The 21,120-nt window shown below is 45.0% G+C and overlaps 1 protein-coding gene across 1 annotated transcript in view; it reads right to left on the bottom strand.

The window, feature by feature from the left end:
- Cmtm4 (CKLF like MARVEL transmembrane domain containing 4) overlaps positions 1-21,120 on the bottom strand; it is a 38,141-nt gene that overhangs the window by 2,193 nt on the left and 14,828 nt on the right. Inside the window, exons 2-3 of the mRNA XM_028779316.1 lie at positions 2,147-2,323; positions 701-799 (exon numbers count right to left, since the gene is read on the bottom strand). Of these exons, the coding sequence (XP_028635149.1) occupies positions 701-799; positions 2,147-2,323 (276 nt within the window). The remainder of the gene's footprint in view (positions 1-700; positions 800-2,146; positions 2,324-21,120) is intronic.

The following is a 21,120-nucleotide window of genomic DNA, read 5'->3' as shown; positions in this document are numbered from 1 at the left end:
AGCCCTGATCAATGTGCAGCTGATATCTGGCTGACGCTCTAGTAAGAGCTAGTCTAGTTTCTGGCCCACAGAAACTCCAGCCTAGCATGAAAACCACTATAGAGGGTTTTTTTTTTTTTTAATCTTTTTCCTTCCTTCCTTCCTTCCTTCCTTCCTTCCTTCCTTCCTTCCTTCCTTCCTTCCATTGTTGCTGCTGCTGCTGTTGCTGTTTTTCAAGATAGGGTTTCTCTGTGTATACCTACTGTTCCTACTGTTTACTCTGTAGACCAGGCTAGTCTCAAATTCAGAGACTGACCTGCCTTAGCCTCTGAGTGCTGGGATTAAAGGTGTGTCTCACCACTGTCCGGCTTGTTCATCTCTCACTCTCCCTTTCTACAGGGCAGCAAGTGTCATGCACGTGGAGATGGAGGTCAGACTTGGCAGCAAGTACCTTTTACCAGCTCAACCCTGTTGCTTGCCCCATTTCCATGGTTCTTAGAGCCGCTCACCCTCCCCCACCCTTCCCAAAAGTGATCCTTGTTCTTCAAATTCCACAGCAAGCAGAAATACAGAGCATGCCTCTCTACTGTCTGCCCACTATCCCTCATCTTTTGGTCCCCCAAGGCCAGGAGAGCCAACACTAAAGGAGGGGAATGGGACACATGCCAGGGGACAGAGGAGAGCAAGTCTCAGGAGGTGCAAACTCCACCCAACTGCTTACCACGGCAGCAATCTCCGCTCCGGTTTTATGGTTTAAAGCAGCCAATACAATTGAGGCAATAAAGAAAAAGAAAGTGCTGAGTCCAGTGTTGACCAAATCCTAAAGAAAGGGGAAAAAGTAGGGTCACTTGCAAAACAATGGGAGAACTTTCCAACTAAGGCCCTGGAAGACCATTTCTCTGGTGCCAAAGATGCCAGGCTCAGTGCCACGGGGCCACTCTCACAGAGGAAGCAAGCAGAACAGTTTACAACACACCTTTACCCGTGACAACCACAACTGGCAACCCTGTTTACCATTCAGAGTTTGGTTATCTGTCTGCAGTGCTGGGCACTGAACTCAGGTCCTTAACAGACGGAAGACAGCACGCTACCACTAGGCTACCCTCAGCTTTCTGGTGTCATCTTTTATTTTATTTTTTGAGACAAAGTCTTGATGAGTATCCTTGGCTGGCCTGGAGCTTGCTATGTAGACCAGGCTGGACTTGAACTTAGAGATTGACCTGCCTCTGCCTTCCAAGTGCTGGGATAAAATGTGTGCACTAGCACACCTGGCTTAGTATCACCTTTTAAAAAAGGTTCTCATATCATTTGGATCAGGGCAAGCTTCTCAAGAATCCAAAGGTACTGAAACTGGGGCAACCTCCCAACATTTCTTTTCCCATGTGACATCTAAAGCATGGTATTCATACACTGAGAACACACTTTCTTAACAGACATTCAAGCTTCCAAGCCACTAAACTGACCAGTTCTGAGCATCTCAGGCCAATTGATAAGAGGGTCCAAATGGGGCTAAGAAGCCAAAGCACCGACAGTGGTCTCTTCTGTCACACCTGCAGCCCTCAGCAGCTCTGCACATGACAGTACTTACTCTTAGGTTACTGATGTTTTCATGCATATTCTTAGTCTTTCAAAATCAATATTTCGTTGTTTGTTGAGACAAGGTCTATTAGGTTACGCAAGTAAGTCTAGAATTCCTTCTGTAGATCAAGAAGGCTTCAAACTTGTAGTGAGCCCTCTGTCTCTGCCCTTAGAGTGCTAGAATTACAGGTGTGGACCACTATACCTGCCAGGAACTGTGTATTTTTATAAATGGCTCTTTATAATATTTTTAAATGGTCTAGTCTGAAAAATACGTAAATGTATTAATTCTGGTTTTCCCCATATTCTGCAATAACAACATAGCCAGTCCACCAGCTGAGTGTAAACACAAATGGCATCCTTGGAAGGACCAACACGATTCATTGTGTTTTGCCATTAAGTTAGGAATTCTCTTTACTTGTGTAATTTTACTCAACCCAATAAGGAAACTTAAATTGAGTTATGAGTTATGAGGAGATATTTAAGCACCAAAGTTAACTAGAACTAGACACGGTAAGAGATGCCAATGTTTCCTGAGAGCCAAGCTGTAATCAATCCTCTCACAACCAGACAGCTGGTGTGTACTCACTGTTAGATTCCAGTTGATCTGGGGGATCCTCATATGAAGGTTGAGGCTGAAGAGAATCAGCAAGACCCCAGTCACCACAAATGCACTGCAGCTCACGAACTCAAAAAAGTAGAGGCCTTCGCATGGGGAGCACTCCATGATCGTCTCGATGCAGATAAATGCCATCAGTGCCAAAATCTAGGAAGAAAATTGGAAATACATGCATGTATATTATTTGGTAAGCATCTATGAACAGACATGTATGCTGTGGTAAATACAACTGAACAGTACAGAGTGGCAGGGCTCGCCTCTGCAGAGAACAGTGACTGACAGAAACCTGACCTGCTTCAAGTGGTAAGCAGAACAGGAAGAGGAGTCAGAATGCTAGGTCAGGTACCTAATGAACACAGTGAAGGCCCCTCCACCACCACACTGAAACCAGCCAGGCGTGCTACGGCCCCTCTTGGGAGCCATTGGCCCTCTCAATGAAGGAAGGAATTATCTCTGCAATGTGTTGGCTACCTCTTTAGAAGCTGCTTGGCCTCGTTAGCGTCACAGGCTACAGACAGAGAAAGCCCACCTTCATCAGCTTGCACACTTTTGGAAAGTGGGTCACTGGGTTCATCAATTTTAAATCTTTCCAATAGAATCAACTTCTTCTGAAAAACCAAAGTAACATTCTATCCCAAAAATTCAGAGATCACTAAACTAAAGAGATCCCAGTGGCCGTGACCATATGACCATCCAGAGTCCCAGAGAAGAAGCAGGCCCCAGGCTGTACTCATGGCGCTCCGAGCAAGGGTGCCTTAATACCTGATGACGGCTCTGCCTTAGGCTCCAAGCCTCTACTCACACAGTTACCCACATCAATCGTTAATCAGACCCAGCCCCACTCCACCGAGACACAGCTCAGTGAAGCAGAGGCAAGCTGCTCCGAGGCCCTCCAGAGCCAGCAGTACAGCATTCCCTTGGCTAAAATGGGATGGTTCAAAATGTGGAGGCTCTGCCTCAGGGTTTGGCCTTCTCCCCTAAAGTCTCATTCATACCTTTCCAACCTTTCAGACAACACTTCCTCCCCAAGCCCTCCCTGTGGTTTTCCCTACCAGACCTGATCTTACTCTACTGTACAGGTGTTTGACTTATACAGTGGGTCTGTCCACCTCCCTCGACTATGGCACCAAGCACCGTAATATGCACAGAGCAAACAGGATTCCACAAGCCACAACAGCCTCGCACCTACCTTTCCTGAATTTGTCAGACTCCCCCTACAATAAGAAAGTTGGCTCTGCCTTTCCTGCCATCAAAGCCCCCCTTACCTAACCTGTGCCTTCAGCTTGCTTTTCTATTTCAAGGCAACACACAGGATATAGGCTTGTTAGTTAAAGAATGCAAAATTCCATTTAAGAATTAGTTCAGGAGATCTATTGTCAGCAGATGGTTGGATGGTTTTAACAATGTATCCAGTCTGAAAATGGCTAAGAGAAAGGGGCTTCTCTTAGAGAAAAACTTGAGCCATTCCACACCACACACCTTTCAGAACCACAGCATCACACAATAGATACTAGTTTTCTTAGTCCAATAGACAATGAAAGGAAATACATAAGACGGATCTCTAAGCACATCTCCTTCTAATTCTCCAGAGTACAGACCTTAATTCTCTGTCTTAATTACATGCCTAACTTGCATCAACTCAGTTCACATAAGGGAAACTACAAAATGATTATCTTTTCACCCCTGTGATTGGATCTTATTAATAATCTTGGACAAAAAATAACTTAGTGTGCTGATGGCTTACAAATGTTTCTGGTACCCTAACTCTGACCACATTTGCATGGAAAGGTAACATGGCTCAAAGATGTGCAAATGTGATAGGCCACTCAGTACAGCAATGAATACAACAGACAAGAATCCCTCCTTGTGGTCTAATAAATGTTCAGAAGCTTAAAGGGAAAATTGGTGATAAGAACAGAGGAGAAAGAGCAAAGCATGGGAGCTGACTGAAGCCAGCAGGCAGCTTGCAGAAGCTGTATACTTGTGTGGCCTTGGGAGGCTTGGCTGCCAAAGGGGTGGGGGAAACAAGAGGAGGCCCAGAAGGGGAAGCGGTGGGGAACAAATTCTCTGGGGCTGCAGCATGGTGAGCATCAGGGAGACTCCCAGAAAGGAAGGCTACATGCACAGAGCCAAGGCTTGGGGATGCAGCAGGCCTGTGGTTCTCCTTCTTTCAGTACCAGGGAAACACTACACGGCATGATTTGTCTCCTGTAGGGAGAAGACAGCCAAGGGGAGGACCACAGCAGAGATTGGAGAGCAGGTGGAGAGAGAGCCTCTGCGGTAACCGGATGGGATGATGGCACAGACCAAGGAGGTGACAGCGTAGACGGTGAGCAGGGATGACTTCTGGACATATGTTCAGGGAAAACCCCATGGGAGTTGCTGACAGGATGTGGAAAGCATTGAGGCCAATGTAATTCTAGGGTATGCCTGGGTGGCTGAAAGAAGGATACTGGCAGAAATGGACATGGAGGGTCAACTCTGGCTTACGACATGGTAATGTGGAAACAAGCTCAGGCAGGAAGTAAGCCGAGGTGGAGTCTAGGAGACTAGCATCCAGGGTGAGTGCAGTCAAAAGCCAACGGAGTGTGGAATCCCACCTCCAAGCTGGCCACAGCATCCACACTTCCCCGATATTCTCACTCTTGTTCCTGTGGCGCAAAGCACAGGGCTGAGCAGCTGTTACTTGATTTCACAGCCCGAATGAGAAGAGTCACTGTGGAGGCTGCCTGGTTCTTTCTCCCTCTGGGGACAATGAACTGCAGGTCAGCACTCTGTGGAGAGACCCAAAACCTAAAGCTTTCTGCTGACAGCCAGGTGAAAAGCCACTGTGGAAGCCAATATCCTGTCTAGGAACACAGAAGGGAACCACAGCTAATCCACTCCACTCTACAATTCTCGATCCTCAGAAGAAGCTGGGGGAAACAAAGGACTATTGTTTCAGGCCTGTGTTTTGGGAGGAATTAGTTGTCCAGAAATAGACAATACACTGAGGGGAACCTCATTCATAATACAACTACAATTAGCAAGCAGTACCAAGAATCAAGGACGATGTGGGCATATTCATTGGTTGCCCTTAACCCAAAGACTTCAACACAGGCATTAGCCCATTACAGATAAGGAAACAAAGGTAGCAGGAGGCAAAGAGGAGCAGGAGGCAGGGCCAGGACTCAGAGCCAGGTCTTACTGCCATATTCTACTCCGTCCTATCAGCTCTCATATTGGAAGCCATAGCTGACTGCTGTGGACATCTCAATGTGTTCCAAATACAAACAGAAACAGACAGAAACGTTTCTATGAATAATAAGCCATATAAAGATAAGGGAATAAAAACATGTTACGGGGCTGGAGAGATAGCTCAGCACTTAAGAGTAATGATAGCTGCTCCTGCAGACGACCCAGGGTTGGTTCACAACTGCCTGTAACTCCAGTTTCAGGGGGTCTGACAGTCTCTAGGCTCCATATGTGTGCTACACATAAACTCATGCATACACATACACGCATGATTTAATTTTTTTTATTTTTTATGCATATAGGTATTTTGCCTTTGTGTATATCCGCCTATCATATGTATGTCTGGTGCCTGTGGAGGCCAGAGAGGGCATCAGACCCCCTGGAACCAAAGTTACAGACAGCTGTAAGGTGCCACTGAGTGCTGAGACTTGAACCTGCATCTTCAGGGAGAGCAGCCAGTGATTTTAACCACTTACTTAGCCATCTTTCCAGCCCAGGCAGACATATTTTAATGTTAATTTTAAACTCAGAAAACAGGTATCCACAGGTATTTCTAAATAAAGGGAAACATTACTTTTAATGATTATATAGTATTTGAGTGTAAAGATAAATCTATACAGCATAATTTAAATGATCCCTAATGATAGCTATTTAGGGTTTCTAAAACTGCCATTATCCGCACTATATTATTGGGGTGGGGAGAGGATGGGAATAGGCAGAGAAAATGCCAAATTGTCTTCCAGCACAGTGAAACATAATAATCACCTGTGGGGTAAAGCCACCTACTAGCCAACAAGGAAAAACCTCAGCCACTGTGCTGGGAGCCCTCAATGTCAAGGCAATCAAAGAATTAAGCCACTGGACTGGCAACAATCTTGCAGATGTAAAACCTTACATATGTTAAAACCATGACAGGGGCTGGAGAGATGGCTCAGAGGTTAAGAGCACTGACTGCACTTCCAGAGGTCCTGCGTTCAAATCACAGCAATGACATGGTGGCTCACAATCATCTGTAATGAGATCTGATGCCCTCTTCTGGTGTGTCTGAAGACAGCTACAGTGTATTCATACATAATAAATAAATAAATCTTTAAAAAAAAAAAATGACAGGTATGAACTATAAATGAGGAAAGCTACAGCTTTTGCTCATCAGGAGGACCAAGCAAGCTGACAGAATAATTTCAACATGACTGGTGAGTCGATATTGACAAGGTCATCAGGTTTCCATTACCTATATCTGTAACTGTCAACATCAAACAGACGAAGGGAAAGAGAACAGGAAGGCTTGGCTGGTCAAGATATTATATTAAGTGGCTCAGCGGTGAAGAGTACTGACTGCTCTGTCAGAAGTTCTGAGTTCAATTCCCAGCAACCACATGGTGTACACAACCATCTGTAATGAGATCTGATGCCCTCTTCTGGTGTATCTGAAGACAGCTACAGTGTATTCATATAAATGATAAATAAATAATGTTTTTTAAAAAGATATATTAATAATACTTAATAATGTTTAAATTAATACTTTTAAGTTTTTAAAAATTTTAATAAATTCATCATGGGGTGTGTGTGTGTGTGTGTGTGTATTTGAACATGCATTTACCAGGGAGCATGTCAGAGGACAGCTCATGGAGTTGGTCAGAGGACAGCTCGTGGAGCTGGTCAGAGGACAGCTCATAGAGTTAGTTGGACCTGGGAACTAAACTCAGGTAATCAGGTCGGGAGCACACAGCTCTCCACACAGAGCCATGCTGCCCGCCTAGCAATGCTGTTTAAGTAGTGAGAAGGCCCTGAGCTACTTTCATGCGACTATGAAGGCCTCCCTGGAATAGCATCTTCCCCAGACAATCAGCTCTCTTCTGTGCTGGCACATGGTGGAGCTGCAGACCCATGCTGTACGGTTCTGTAAAGCTTGTTCACAAGATGAAGGTAATGCTTCAGAGCTCCTTGCTTGTTTCTGCCTCTTGCAAAGTCCTGGAAGGGATCCCAGCAATGCACTCACAGGCTGTGCTTCTGCAAAGCCTATGAAGGCTAGCTATTTCAACTGTAATAATCCACTCAGACCTCCACCTTCTTCCACTCCAAATTCTGCTCCCATGGTGAATGACAAGGAAACAGCAGAGACATTCAAGGGGTTCAACTAACTGGAAGTTGAGTGAAGGATGTATAAATTTTGGGGTTAGCTGCCTTTTCCTGGTTATACATTCTGCATGCCAACCAGGAGCATGAGCAGGAGGAGAAATATGGTTTGAAGCCTACGGAGCCATCAACTGTCTCGGAAATTCTGCTCATCCCAAGTGTTAGGTTGCAAGAGGAGACTCCTGATGAGACTGGAACCTGAGAAATGGAGTCTCTTGGAGATATACTGCATAATGTAGCTGCTGTAGTCACAAGCCTGCTCTGTAGCTGCCCTCCTTTTGGGTGGAAAGCATACTAAAGAGAACTTACTCTAGGATGTGAGGGGGCATGACGCTATAGCAGTGTCACAAACAAGTACATGTGTGAGAGGGTGCAGATCTGTGAGACTGCACCTCAAGATTTCCACAAATTTTAGATTAACAGTCTAACAAACTCCAGCAAGACGGTACATAAGGCTACTCCAACTCACAAACAGCCTAAAGAAACGAGTGCTCTGGTGACTCCTACATATACTCATCAATAAGTCAATACAGCAGCGTCATCCCTCTCCTCAGTGCACACAGGGAAGCCTCAAAGCAGCAAGGAACCTGAGGCAGAGAAGTGGGGTGACATCACATGTGCTGGTAGGGGATGCCTGTCTCAGGCTAAGCCCAAGGCCAAGTCCACCCTAGCCACACCCCTGGTCTTGGCGTGCTCACAGCGCACCAGTGTCTTCCTGGTTCTGAAATGTACTGACAAGCCTGCTTTCTTCCTCTGTGTGATACATGGACTGTGAATCTTTGTGACTCTTTGTAGCTCTGAGTGTCAAAGCCCTGTAGACCAGGCTGGCCTTGAACTCAGATCTGACTGCCTTTGCCTTCCTAGTGTTCGGATTAAAGGCATGAGACATCACACTAGGCGTCATTAGCAACTCTTAAATCCATAAATTTGGCATTATTTACCTGGAGAAAAATGGAGTACTCAAAGTTAACCTGAAGAAATGGCGATTTGCAAATTTAAATAATTTTCACTTGCTGTGACATCCTGTGTTTTAGGACCCCCCCCCAAAAAAAACAAACAAACATCTCTGACTATGCTGTTGCCTGAGTGGTGGAGAAGGCACTGTTAAGAGATCTGCCTTCCTTAGGAGATGATCTCCATAGGAGGAAAGTACCCATGGATTTTCCTTTTTAGAAACAATGATGTGTTCCTATAGCAAGCTCCTTTGAAAATGGTCATCACACATGTGCCTTGTCAGATACTCAGTTGGCACTGGCCACTCAGCTTTCATGTTGTGTTCTTGAAGAAAACTGTGCTCATGGGTTTTCCTGTGCCCAAAATGTAGAACGTTCCAAATAAGTTCTGTTGGGCAACTCATGTAGGAGTCTGTGGCACAGGAAGAACTAACCTTGGCCTTGGACAGGCCTGAGCCATGTAGGGGTAAGGATGCTAGAAGGTGTGTGTCTCAGAGCTGGATAGTTCCCCTACAGGTAGATGTGCGGTCAGTGTGAGCTGCTGTCACTTGGGGTGCCTAACAAGGCACAGTGCTTCAGGCCCCTCTGTAGACATATGGTGTGGCTGCAGCTTTAAGATCTGCTGTTTCGAAGCATGTGCACATACAGAGCAACTTCATGGCTCTGCTCTTGATTTAGAAGGGTGGGACAGTCTGGTGCCTCTACTCTCCTGTGCCAGGATCCCTTCTTACTGTGCCTTAAATATGCTGGCAAGCAGGGGTCCATGGATGCTGGCTGACGTAGCACAAGGCTGTACTACCAGACTGGGCAGGTGGAGGCAAAAAAATAAAATAAAATTCAAGGTCAGCTTAGCTTACACAGTGAGTTTCAAGCCAGCTTAAGAAACAATTGAGACCCTATCTCAAAGAGAAACAACCAACAGAAAGAAAGAAAAGAGAAAAAAGAAAAGGAAAAGGAAAAAAATAAGAAAAGAAAGCATCAGAGTGAGTTCCAGGACAGCCCAGGCTATACAGAGAAACCTGTCTCGAAAAAAACCAAAAAAAAAAAAAAAAAGAAAGAAAGCAGGCAGGCAGCAGGAAAAGTTAAGCACCTGCTCTTTAAGAGTGGAGGTGGCCCCTGGGGTATCTTCACAGGTCCCCCCCCACACACAGAAGCAATTAATCAGCAGCAATTAGCAGGCAAAAGAGCCAAAAGTCAGAACAAATAAGTTCCATACTGTCAAGACAGGGATGAAGACAAAAGTGGGAAGCTGCCAAGGGCTCAGGGCAGCCAGGGGCATTAAGAAGGGTGCAGTGGCTAGTGATCTAGGAAGTTACTGCTTGCCACCAAAGCCCGCACAACTAGTGTTCTGACAGGCCTTTCAAGGCAGGCTCCACCATATAAATAATTCTAGTGTTGGTCTCCTAAAGCCATATTAGTGGAACTTTTAAAAATGCACGATTTTAAATGTAGCTATTTATATTTGCAGCATGAGCAAGCACTGGAGTACACACTCAACCTGTGCGCTGCTTGTCAATAAGGCTGGCCACAGGGGATCACAGTCCCAGCAAACTACGTAGGCTTATTTTGGGATAGCCAACTCCTTAGGAAACACAGAGTGTTGTACAAAATATTCTCTTTCTTGTTTTTAAAAGGAAACCTGGAAGATCTTCTGTGGTTTGATGATATAGTTGCACACAATTTCAGAGAGCCACGGGGCAGTCAGCATCTTTCTTGCCAAGAAAATACCCACAGAGTTTTATAGCAAATGCCACTCTGCCCCAAAAGTTCCATTTCCAGACAGTTTAGATTAGTAATGGAGCAAAAAAACAACATACTTGCAGAGGACGCAGGAAGCAAAATGCCTTCAAACCAGACCCTGCCGAGGATGTTCAGAGAAGTTGACTGCATGGAAGTCCTTCCCACCTTCCCTTCATCGTGGTCCCAGCTTCATAGGTGACACTGAAAGCCCAGAAGGTAGTATCTATCCCCCACAGGATTCCAAAGCAAAGCCACCCTTCTTCCTTTCCTCTTTAATCCCAGGTAACTAATGTTATCCCACTGGCTCTGGCATGCCCCCTTAACAAAGTGAAAATAGAACACTGCTTTGCTATTGACCAAAGGTCAACAGGCTGTGGCAGCGGCCCACTTAAGATAGACGAAGGAAAAGAGTAAACTGTTCTAAAAGGTGTGTGTGCTAAGGAAGAGCCCAACTTAACCATCTCCCATTGTTCTTGAGGCTCCAGCATCTCCACCTGATCCATGGAGGAAGGAATCCAGCCTAGGAAGCTAGCTGCCCACTGACTGAACATGGTGCCTCTATACCCAAAACTTTGACCTCTTGCCTAACCATTCAGCACTATATCTATAAATGGTGACAGTGCAGCCTTAGTAAAATCCAGCTTCTGCAAGGGCCATCCATTGTGCTGAAATGGGCACTCAAACATTCTTCTCTTTAATCTTTATCAATCCTGCAAAATTCAGGATCAGTCAACTGGTTTCTAGCTGAGGTCTAATTCACAGTCCATAAAATTCCCAGTTGAGTGTGCAACCATGGGCAGTGGTGGCTCATGCCTTTAATCCTAGCACTTGGGAGGCAGAGGCAGGTGGATTTCTGAGTTCGAGGCCAGCCTGGTCTACAGAGTCAGTTCCAGGACAGCCTGGGCTACAGAGAAACCCTGTCTTGAAGAACCAAAACAAAACAAAAAAAAAGAGTGTGCAACCATTTTCCTCTTCGGAAAAGAAGTTTGATATTCCTTGATTTTTTTGTTTTGATTTGTTTTTTTAGTCCTGGGGTTTAAACCCAGGGCCTCCCACATGCTGGACCTGCATTCTGCCACTGAGTTATACTCCCAAGATCATGACTTGTATGATGTGGTGTGTGTTTTGCACACACATGTGCAGAGCCTAGGAGGATGTCAGGTATACTCTATCTATTGCCTTATTCCCTAGAGACAGAGTCTCTCAATAACTTGGAGCTCATGTTTTATTCAGCTAAGCTCACAAGTCCCACTGAGGATTATAGAGGTTTTAATTTTTTTTAAACATTTTTATTTATTTGTATGGGGGGGGTGGTGCAGAAGGCAGGGGTGTCAGTGGGAAAGCCAAAGCAGTCAGGTCATCAGGATTGATGGCAACTGCCTATGCCCACTAAGTCATCTTGCTGGGGATCAGTTTTTAAGTTCCATCTTATTAATAAGGAAAATGAGGCAAAAACATCTAGCAACCTGCCCTAGATCTCACCGTCTCATTAACAGCAGAGCTGAAGTCAAACCCAGTCGGCGTAAGCACTCAGACCGACCGACATCTTTAAATATCTTTTCTACTGAAGAGAACAGAGGTTTCTTAGTGAAACTGATCTGAAGCAGAAAGAAGGGGGGGGGTGGAGGGAGAAGGGAGAGTGGGAGAGAAGAAGGGAGGGAGGGAAGAGGGAAGGAGGTAAGGAGGGTGAAAGAGAAAGCTAGGCATGGTGTTTCGGGGGGGGGGGGCATACCCAAACCTTCATTTCTAAATACTATCTTTTTTATTTAAAGGAACCAGAGCTTCTGGACCAGACCAGGACTATGGCAGGAAGAGTCCAAATGCCCTGCACATTGTGCTCAGAGAAGGAAGGGAATGTGTTCTGTGCACATGGGGCTCACAGTGGCCAAATCTGAGGCAATCTGAGCTTCAAAAAACATAATGGGGGCTGAGAGTCCAGCTCAGGGGTATAGTCCCCAGCACCAAAGTATCTAGATTTATGAATTTATGAATAAAGCTCATGAGTTCACGTGGACACAAGAAAAGACACAGCAGCACATGGCTGCAAGCCCGGCATGTCAGAGACTAACTCGGAGGAGCCAAGTTCCAGGTCCTTCGTTATAGACAAAATTCAGCTCATATGGAAGAAGAGCGGATTGAAACCATCTTTTGACAGCCAAGTATAAAAATATTTGATTTGATTGAGAATGATCTGGTGCCATTCAAAGTAATGCATGAGCATTTAAGAAAGATTTACATAGTCTAACAGCACTCTCCCTAAGAATATTAAGAGCATAGGAAAAGCGCAGCTTGGCAATAGAAACACCTGGCACCCATCACCTTCAGTAGGCTGGGATCACTAAAAGGAATGCGTCATCATTTCTGTGGTCTTCCTGACAGTACCACAAAGTGACCAGAATCCAAACAGCAGAAAACGTCAACAAACCCAAATTGAGGGCCATTCTACAAAATAACTGGCCTGTGTCCTTCCAAAATGTCAATGGCATGAAACACAAGAGCTGACAAACTATTCTAGAAGTGAGGAGATTAAAGAGACATGATGCTAAACTAGACATCCAAGTCAAAATTTCCTTTTAAAGACGGAGCTTTGAGACAATGGGGGAAACAGGAATGAAGTCAACAGAGTCACTAACTTCTCAGTGTCTGCTTCCAGGTGTGGGCAATGATACCACGATTATGCTAGAAAATGTTCTTGTCTTTAGGATGCTAAAGTATGGCATGTCTTCGTTCATTTGTTTATTTGAAGTGAAGACAGGATCTCAACATATAGCCCCAGCTGGCTGCCAACTCAGAAATCCACCTACCTCTGCCTCCTGGTTTCATTTCCCATAGCCCTTGCTCTATGGCTCAGAGTTCTAGTACTTGGTCACTGGGAATCCTCCCAGATTCCTGATACAGCATAGGCTATACCCTAGAATGTGATGTCTGAAACAGCCCTCCTGACATTTTGGACTGGGTCATTCTTAGTTTTGAGTGGCATCCTGTGATACCATGTGTATCGACCTCCCTGGCCTTCCCTGCAGCAGGTGTCAGTGGGCATCTACTTCCTGGGATAACAACCAAACATATCAACAGATAATACCAAAACCTCCTCTTACTAGGCATGGTGGTGAAGCCTTTAATCCTAGTACCTGGGAGGCAGAGACAGGCAATCTCTTTTTGTTCATGGCTAGCCTGATCTAAATAGCAAGTTCCATAGCAAATTCCAAGACAACCATGGCTTACCATAGTTAGACCCCATGATAAAAAAAAAAAAAAAAAAAAGCCAGGTGGTGGTGGCGCAAGCCTTTAATCCTGGCACTTGAGAGGCAGAAGCAGTCAGCAGTCAGCTCTCTGAGTTAGTTCAAGGCCAGCTTGGTCTACAGAATGTGTTCCAGAACAGCCAGAATTACACTGAGAAACTGACTCAAAACAAATTAGAGTGAAACAAATCAAAATTCTCGAGCCCATGTGGTACAACTGATGGGCCACGGTCATCATCAGCTGTTAGAGTAAATGCATGTATCAGTTGTCTAACAGTGTTGTTCTCACTAAGCAGGAGACAGTCACTACTGCCTGTTCACATGGCTACAGGGGACACAGTGCATGGACACAGCTCTCTGCGTCCTAGCATTTACCAGGTCAGAGAAGATAAAGAATGAATCGGGTAAATTATGCAGAGGAGACTCCAACCAGCGATGACATGTGAAGCAGACACTTGATGAATGGCCTCATTTCTTCAACAAAGGAATAGCACCAGAGTGGCTGGGAATACGGCTCAGTGGGTGCGGTGAACTGTCAGAGCAAGGTGAGGGGACAGTGAGGGTGGGGAACTGTCAGAGCAAGGTGAGGGGACAGTGTGGGGTGGGGAACTGTCAGAGCACGGTGAGGGCATCTGGACATTAGTTTCACTCTTCTATTAATGTGTGTTGGACGGTTCTGTTTCAAAAATTTAAAGAAAAGTGTTGAGACTTGCAAGATGATTCAAATAAGTATGGGTGGGTGCCACCAAGCCTGATGGTTTACGTTCAATTCCTGTCCCCACATGGTAGAAGGGGAGACTCTCACAAGCTGGCTCATCTGATGTCCACTCATTATTTAGGGACACATGTCCCCACTCTAAATATAAAACCCAACACTTCATGAGAAACACCGGTGACAAACACAGCACTCTCAACCCTGGCCATGAGGGAAAGGCAAGTCTAAGACACTGACACTTCCAATGGGAAACTGCCAAGCAATGGCCAGGATTCTGGGTGGCTGTGACTCACACTGGAAGGGAGACACTGGTGCAGCTCTGAAAATGGCTTGGCAGTTTCTTATAAAGTTAAACACAGTCATACCATATGGCCTGGCAGTCTCACTCAATATTACCCCAGAGAAACAAAAATTATAACCATACACATACCTGTCATACAGTGCTCATGTTGACTCAACTCATGACCACCCAAATCTAATAGTAAATAGGTAAGTGAACAAAGGCAAATCCATCAAATAGACGTCTACTCGGCAGGGACGAGGAATGGATTACCAACACCGGTAACAAGGATTAATGTCGGGGATCCATAGTAAGTGGGTACGGCAGATTCAAAAGGCTCCATGTGATATGACGGTGTTTTAGGTGATGCTCCGGGAAAAACATAGCCATGTGAAAGCAGAGTTAATGACTGACAGGGTCAGTTGACACTGAGGGAAATGGTGACGGAATGCACACTAAGCATGCACCATGCACGGAGGCCCAGAGCTCCACTCCAGTACATCGAAACACAGACAAAAGGTTTTCAGATGGCAGACTGCTCATTCAGATTAGAAATCTTTTCTTGCCTTTACTGGCATTTTTTTCTTTTTTCAAAAAACTGAATTGGCATTGCTTGTAAGACTTCCTTAACAAGTCAGTTTAAAACAAGGAGCTACAAAGTTGAGGGCTCCTCTGGGAACCATCCCCAAATCCCTTCTGTTGCTCCAGGCTTCTCCAAGTCCTCAGAGCACTCAGCACACAGCACCCTGGGACTTGGCTCCTCTCCAGGCACCTGCTACCTTCCGACAGGAGCCGCCACCTGTGCCCTATCCCTGAACTTACCTATGCCCAGTGGGTTCCCTGCTCCAGCCCTGAATGGCAGTAAGATGGCTGAACAATGACTAACCCAGCAAGCAGAAAAGCATCCCTGAGCCAACCATGAAACCATGTCCAAAGGTAACAGGACATCTCTAACAAGCTATAATTAATGTCCCATGTCAGCCCAAAGCACAGACTCAGGGGAGGGTACATACACTTCTAAAACCCATTAGAGAAAACCTGCAGAACTGGCCTGTCGCCTGTGCTATTTATGGATTGGAGATTTAAAACAGCACCTAACACGAGAATTTATAATCACCCTGGCCCTGCGGCAGCCTCCCGGGAGCCAGTGAACTCTAGCCTGCATGGGCTGAGGATTCAAAGATTCAGCAGCAGGAGTATGTGACAGGAAGGGCAGAGCAGCCAAGTGAAAACCAGTCTGATGATCTGGGGACTTGCATCAGAGCGGGGAAGAAAGCAGAAACAAAAGACTGGTTTTGGTGAGAAGACTGAGTGAGCGGTCACCACTCTTTTCTAGAAAGCTTGATTGCACATCCTCTGTGGAAACCCACTCATTAATGTGCAAATATTAACATTACGCTCCAACCTTATTAGGATGGATTCTTTTCCGTGATTCCTAGCACAAGCCATACCTATCCAAGAGTGATATGTAAAACATTCGCTTACTATAAAAATAAAACAGAAAAAAAATCACACCACCACAGAACAAAGCAAGCCAACAGACTGTCAGTTACACACAATAAAAACACACTAGACTGCATCCAAATATCACAACTTTTGACATTCCAGTTCAGTTAATGAAGCATGCCCATCTCCAGTCGGCCTCCTCACTGACTGTTGCTGGGACAGGTTTGCAGAGCAGGACTCTGGACATGAGTTAGGAGGAAGAGGGGGAAGACTACCCCCCCAGAGTTAGGAACCTGTTTTCCCTCCAGTATTCCCAGGTTAGATCTTAACACAGCCTCAGACCCAGAGCAGGAAAGCAGGTACACAAAGTCCAGGCATTGGGTTTCTTCACACTCCTAGACAAGGAAAATGGTGAGGTTCCTCATTTCTTACATCCAAACCCGAGCAGAGGCACTGGGCAGAGGCGGCAGAGGCGGATGCCCACACTCTCAGAAGAGGGATGCTTCCTTCCCTGTTAGAACTAGTCTTCAGAAATGGTTTCTTTAACTTACTTATTCTGTGTGTGTGCACTTGTACACATGTGTACGTACAAGTCTCAGAGTACATGTAGAGCCCATCCTAGGCTACATGTGTCCCTGTCTCAAAGAAAGGACAGGAGCCAGGCCTGGTGGCACACACCTTTAATTCAGCACTTAGGGAGGCAGAGGCAGACAGAAATCCATAAGCTTGAGGCCAGCCTGGTCTACGCAGGAGTTCCAGGCCAGTCAGTCATGGCTACTTAGTAAACCTGTCTCAACAACTAACAAACAAACAAAACCCCATCACAATAAATAAATACAAATAAAAACACTGGAGTAATTCATAATCTTCCTCCTCTTTAAAATATGCCTGATAGTTAAGTGCAAAATTTTAGCTCCCTATGACACACTTTCTGCAAATTTGAGAAAGCAAAAGGGAACTACGTAATTGTGTTTATAACAGCAAACAGACCAGATGTTGGCATTTACACAGTCGAGATTCCTAGGAAAGCTGGAGTGACTATTAACATCAGACAAAGAAAACTTCACCCTGAAAGTTGCCTTGAAGAAAAGGGAACACTGCACTAAACAAAAGGCCCAACTTACTAAGACAGAGCAATCCCAAACATGTATACAACTAATAACAGAGCCTCTAACCACACGAAGCAAAAACTTATCACAGGGAAAGACATTAACAAGCACAGAGGCAAGAGTCAACATTCTTTTCCTCATAATTGGTTTCAACCAGTAAACAAAATCGGCAAGAATGCTAAAGTGCTGAGGGGTAAAGGCCTCAGCACAGCCCCGTGCTAGTGAACCTTAGGAGAAGGGACTGCAGAAGCTTCCTGACACTGATTTGCTAATGATTCCTTGAATATGACACTAAGAGTTCAGCAAACACAAGTTAACAGAGAATTAGTACTATATTAAAGCATAAAGCTTCTATACAAAGGAATCCACAGAGCAAAGGATAACACTACAGAGGCTTGAGCCGGGCAGTGGTGGCGCACGCCTTTAATCCCAGCACTTGGGAGGCAGAGGCAGTCGGATTTCTGAGTTCAAGAGCAGCCTGGTCTACAGAGTGAGTTCCAGGACACCCAGGGCTATACAGAGAAACCCTGTCTTAAAAAACAAAAAAACAAACAAACAAACAAAAAAAAAAACAACAACAAGAAAACTACAGAGGCTTTTTGAGGTTTTTGTTGGTGGTGGTTTTTTTCTGTTTTTTTTTTTTTTCTTTTTCTTTTTGAGAGAAAGTTTCTCTGTGAAGCCTTGGCTATTCTAGAATTCGCTCTGTAGACCATGTTGGCCTTGAACTCACAGAGATGCACCACCACTGCTTGGCTCCAGAGTGGAAGAAATTTTATAAATCACATACATATACATATACATATACATATACATATACATATACATATACATATACATATACATATACATATACATATATATATCAGAGTCAATACCCAGAATATATAAAGAACATAGTTACACACCTATAATCCCAGCTCTTAGGAGGTGAGGCAGGAAGATCACAAGTTCAAGGTTAGCCTGGCCTACACAGTGAGACCTATCTCTAAATAGACAGACAGACAGAATAGATAGGGGAGACTATGAAATGCTGGCCAAGCAGAACACCTACAACTGTCATATACTGTTGTAAGAATATAAATGATAGCCAGCAGTAGTGGTACATGCCTTTAATCCTAGTACTTGGGAGGCAGAGGCAGGTGGATCTCCAAGTTCCAGGCCAGTTTGGTCTACAGAATGAGTTCCAGGACAGTCAAGGATAGACAGACAAACAGACAGACAGATAGACAGACACACACACACACACACACACACACCTCAAAACAAAAAAATAAACAAATATAGCTACTCTAAAAAACTGTTTACACAATCCTTAAATAATTAAAACAGGGAGCTAAAAGTTACGTTAGTGGTTAAGAGCATGGGCTTCTCTTCCAGAGGACCCATGTTCAATTCCAATGGCAGTTTATTACTAGAATTCCAGGGATCTGAAACATTCTTCTGGTCTCCTTGGGTACCAGGCATGGACATGATGCACAGACATACATCCAGGCAATACACCCATACACATAAAATTAAAAATTTAAAGACTATAATAATTAAAACATACATTTACCCGATGGCCCAGCTATCATAGTCCTAGAAAACATGAAAGAGAGAAGGGAGAGGGAGGGAGAGGGAGAGAGAGGGAGAGAGGGAGAGAGGGAGAGAGAGGGGAGAGGGAGAGAGGGAGAGAGGGAGGAGAGGGAGAGAGGGAGGAGAGAGGGAGAGAGGGAGGAGAACATGTGTGCATTTGTGTGAAGTGAACCAGGGCCTGAGCACTCAACTATTCGCCCATCCCTGTAAATCCTTTTAGCTTGTGTGTGTCTGGGTGCATGCGCACATGGGTGGCAGGGCTTTCTGCACATGCTAGGCAAGCTCTCTAGAAAGAGCTGCATCTCTAGCTCAGCCTCACTCCCAGGTATTAACCCAGTAAAACAAACAGGAAAGCATACGCCCAACTACAGCAGGTCTCTCCATCACTGTCAAAAATATACACAGCCCAACGGCTTCCAAGGTGAATGAATAATGAAAGAAGCAGAACTGGTACCTATGGCCCTGTGTACATAAGGCTGAGGCAGTGAGACTGACTCTTCATGGAAGGAAAGGAATTGAGGGAAGGAGGGAGGGAGCGGAAGAGGGAAGGAAGTTATTATATACCATAATCGAAAACTATGCAATAGTAAAAAGAAATTAACTACTGGCAAAAAATACAAAATGAATGAGTTTCAAATACAATTATGCCAGTGAACGATAGCCTCAAAAATATACTCTCTACAATTCCACTTCTAGGACATTCTGGAAAAGACAAAGTGTAGTCATGAGGAATCGGTGAGTGGTAGGCAGAGGCTGGGCGAGTCTGCTCGGGGAGGAGGTGCTGAGGGGTGCTGCTCTGTATCCCACTGTGGAGGAGCTAAGTGAGTCCGTGCTTGTCCACACATTCAGAATGACACACGTCCATGTGCCAACTTAGCAGAGTGGAGACTACCAGCTTCGCTGGCATGTATCCAACCCCCACAGGGTCAATGTTGCTGGAGTTATATTTTCAAACTGTCTTATCCAAGGATAAGTTATGAAACAGCATCCACAGTATCCCATCAAAGTAACCTGCACACAGGAATAAGGCTAACACAACATACAACCAATTATTTGAGGAGGCCATCCTTGATAGCTGAGAAAACTGACAAATTTTTACCTTTTTAAAAAAGATTTATTTGTTTATTTTATATATATGAATACACTGTAGTTATCTTCAGACACACCAGAAGAGGGTATCAGATTCCATTACAAATGGTTGTGAGCCACCATGTGGTTGCTGGGAATGGAATTCAGGACTTCTAAAAGAGCCATCAGAGCTCTTAACTACTGAGCCATCTCTCCAGCACCTCCTCCCCCTGGCACTTTTTAGTTTAAAAACACTTTTTTTCTACAAAAGCCTGTTTTTTTTAAGGCATAAATGATTTTAAAGGTTGCTTTCCCACTCTGTGGCTTATAGTTGAGTACAGTGTGCTATTCCTAATACAAACACGCTCAACTCTGAGGTCCTCAACATAAAGGAACCTTATAAGCCCTGTGCAGTCCCAGATTTCCCAAAGTCCCTTCAAGAGATGTGAGGCTGGAGCAGCAGAGGAACTGGAGTGGCTTTAAGTAGTAACCTGGGGGTCTAAGAGCACAGAGGACAAGCAACCAGGAAAGCAGCAAAGGCAGTGGAGGGAGGCACATAATCGGCAGGAGCTGAAGCAGGAAACCTGAAGAGAAGTGTGGGCAGACAGCAGCAGCAAGGCCAGTAATGGAGCCAGAAGCACAGCTTCCGGACACTCGCTCACGCCACCCCCCACCCCCCTCCCCATCTGGAGCTGGTCACTTATTCCATCACATCGAAAGAAGTGACTCCCGACTGCTCTTTACACAGTGTGCCATGCTCAGGACCCTGACTCTGAGGTGTACACACAACGGGGTACACTCAACACCCAGGCTGGCCAGGCACCTCTAACTTGACCCAGATAGATATAAACAGAGAAGGTTTCATGCTCACTGGGATCAAACCACCAGGAGCAGGTTAGCATAGGGTCTGGCAGAAAGCCAGACACAAACATTTAAAATGCATCACCTAGCACAATGCACCACCTATCAATCACAATGTACCACCTATCAATCACAATGGCCTATCAATCACAATGCACCACCCATAAATCACAATGCACCACCTATCAATCACAATGCACCACCTATCAACCACAATGACCTATCAATCACAATGCACCACCTATCAACCACAATGCACCACCTATCAATCACAATGCACCACCTATCAATCACAATGCACCACCTATCGATCACAATGCATCACCTATCAATCACAATGCATCATCTATCGATCACAATGCACCACCTATCAATCACAATGCATCATCTATCAATCACAATGCACCACCTATCGATCACAATGCATCACCTATCAATCACAATGCATCATCTATCGATCACAATGCACCACCTATCAATCACAATGCATCATCTATCAATCACAATGCACCACCTATCGATCACAATGCATCACCTATCGATCACACTGCACCACCTATCAATCACAATGACCTATCAATCACA

The sequence above is a fragment of the Grammomys surdaster genome, unplaced genomic scaffold (genome assembly GCF_004785775.1).
Source record: "Grammomys surdaster isolate TR1022 unplaced genomic scaffold, NIH_TR_1.0 349, whole genome shotgun sequence".
NCBI lineage: Eukaryota > Metazoa > Chordata > Mammalia > Rodentia > Muridae > Grammomys > Grammomys surdaster.
Note: the sequence above shows the minus strand (reverse complement) of the source record. Positions and strands in the feature narration are given on the sequence as shown.